The sequence below is a fragment of the Teleopsis dalmanni genome, chromosome 2, assembly GCF_002237135.1.
Source record: "Teleopsis dalmanni isolate 2A chromosome 2, ASM223713v2, whole genome shotgun sequence".
NCBI classification, from domain to species: Eukaryota; Metazoa; Arthropoda; class Insecta; order Diptera; family Diopsidae; genus Teleopsis; species Teleopsis dalmanni.
In genome coordinates, this window is record NC_051847.1 from 12,941,007 (window position 1) to 12,943,445 (window position 2,439).

The following is a 2,439-nucleotide window of genomic DNA, read 5'->3' on the forward strand; positions in this document are numbered from 1 at the left end:
ACTTGCTATTATTTTATCAGAACTTTGCATATCAGTGCGGCCATGTGAATGTTACTTCTCCCAACTCCTCCCAATTATATGAACTTGATCCTCCATTGTTACGTGTAATTCGCCTGATTCTCCATTGTTTTCGTTAAGCAAAAAAAAAAATATAAACACGTATATAATTATATAAGCCAACATAGCTCTATATAGAGTTGTATATGGAATTTTCTTCAACGCAGCACATAATTCAGCATAAATAATTCATTATTACCACCTGATTGCACATAAATCAAAATTCGCCTACCTATCCTTATTCGGCATGTTGTACGAAGATACAACAAGATATATTAACCGCGTTTGCTGATATGTACATGTACACATATTTGTACACATATAGGATATACAATATGTAGTATATCTTTAGTATATCCGTCAACCAGCTTTGATATCGTTTCATCTTTTGTCATTAATATACTTCAATGGTTCGCTTTCAACTTATTTAAAATGCATAAAAGGGAATTTATAGAGAAGTTATTAGGAAGTTTTGGGGAAACGTGTGTATGTACCTGTATCATTGGCCTTACTTCCTTGATTGTTTTGTGTCGATATATGCAGCAAGATTTAATCTCATACGTTTTGTTTTGCCCTCAAAATAGTTTGGCATTGACACTTAATTTAAGTTTATGCCATTTGCTTGACGAAAACGGAAATCTTAAGCTGCTTATTGAAGTGAAGCCATTAAACTCCATATTTAACAAAAACAAAATTTCAGCAAGTGAGACTCAAAAAGGAGTGAGTATGAAAATACTCGGAAAGTCAAGCGAACTTTCTTTGAATTTTAATTTGAGTGAAGATCTTCATTAAGCACCTTCGTTTAATCAATGTAAATTAGCTGATAATAAAAATAATTTCGAAAAAATTAATAATGCAAAGGTCTTCAATTTAATACACAAATAATGAAAGTGTAGCATTTACTGGTAAAGAAATGCAGGATGCTGTGGTCTCATGCTCACTCTAACTTCTTCATTTATTTCCTCTACAGTACTCTCTTCGGCTTGTAATTGAAACACTCCATCCTGAAAAATACTTAACGATTAGCTTTTAAACTCTTTTTGAATAGTACAAATAACATATGTTTAATTAGGTTCAATACCTTTATTATTCTTTCGCACATTTCCATTTTATCATATAATATTGCATGTAGACCTAAACGTTTAAGAACAGAAACATCGTTTGTCGGACTGTAAGTAGTGTAGCAAAACATGACCAAACCTCGATTTATAGCCATGTTCACCTTAATGTAAAAAAAATTCAAATTTGTCACTGATATATAAAACTGTTACATACCTGACAAGTGTCTTGTAAAATAGTTTCAGTACGTGCAACAATACCTAACAACTCCATAGCATTTGCATTATATACCGCCGTTTGCAAGCTATTGGGTCTTGGATCTCTAAATGGTATACTGCCCTCTGGACACTCTTGACTAATAAATAAAACTGGATAATAATTTTGTTTATATCGTAGCAAAGTGCATATATCTGCATCAAAACAAGAAAGTATAATACGACGTCCGTTGGCATGCCGAAATATGCATTGCAACATTATATCAACATACATATTTGGATCAAATTTTTGTTTTCCTCTTCCTTCCAATCTATTATTTATTAGCCTTTGTGCCCATTTTATTTCAATATTAAATCCCACTGTCAACGGTATGGCTTCAAAAACTTCCTCCAGCGTGGGAAATGGTAAGTGTTCAACAACATCCCTTTTAAAGCAACACTCCGATATTTCTTTTTCCTCCTGTTTGACTTCGTTAACCTTAAATGTTAATATTAATTAAAAATTATAAAAATATAGTTCTTTAATTGCTACCTTAAGACTTTTTAACTGCCTTACTAACAACGATTGTATGGGTATTTCCATAGTTTTCAAATATTTGCGTGCCTTTACCCAAAAATGTGCTTGAAAATCATGATGAACTATTGGCACCATGTCCTTACTAAGTTGAACATCAAATTCCACCATATGTGCTCCTTCTTCAACAGCAGCTTTAAGAGATACAATAGTATTTTCTCGCACCAAACATTGATTTGCTGTTACAAAGTTGGGCCCAAGCCCTCTATGACCGACATACAAACCAGTTTTCTCTGGATTCCAGTACCGCTCATAAGAAAGTTTCATGTCACAATATATTTCAGGTGTGGGTAATACAATAAGAAAATCGATTGTCACATAACCTACTATGCGATGTTTAAATGAGCAGGTGATTGGCACTTCAATTCTGCCTTCGGAACATTTAAAAATATCTGGCAACAAAAGTTGATAGGCTACATATATAGGTGGTTCGTCTCGAGCAGCGCGCATACCAAATAAATAGACATCCATATAAAAAGCTGTTGACCTAAAGTCTTCTATCGTAAAGTGAAAAATCACAAGATCATCAGGGCC

At 33.5% G+C, this 2,439-nt stretch overlaps 1 protein-coding gene across 3 annotated transcripts; it reads right to left on the bottom strand.

The window, feature by feature from the left end:
* Positions 1–904: 904 nt before the first annotated feature.
* On the bottom strand, positions 905–2,439 carry LOC119683062 (glycerophosphocholine phosphodiesterase GPCPD1-like). Of its 3 annotated transcripts, none has more exons than XM_038096665.1 (5): positions 1,864–2,439; positions 1,604–1,809; positions 1,333–1,471; positions 1,139–1,279; positions 905–1,061 (listed from the first exon to the last, which is right to left on the bottom strand). In XM_038096665.1, the coding sequence occupies exons 1-5, from the start codon at positions 2,374–2,376 to the stop codon at positions 957–959; spliced, it is 1,104 nt and encodes a 367-aa protein (XP_037952593.1). In that variant the 5' UTR covers positions 2,377–2,439; the 3' UTR covers positions 905–956. The 3 variants fall into 3 exon arrangements, with proteins under 3 accessions (XP_037952593.1, XP_037952592.1, XP_037952591.1); XM_038096664.1 differs by having other exon boundaries at positions 1,139–1,191; positions 1,258–1,279; positions 1,333–1,809; XM_038096663.1 differs by having other exon boundaries at positions 1,333–1,809.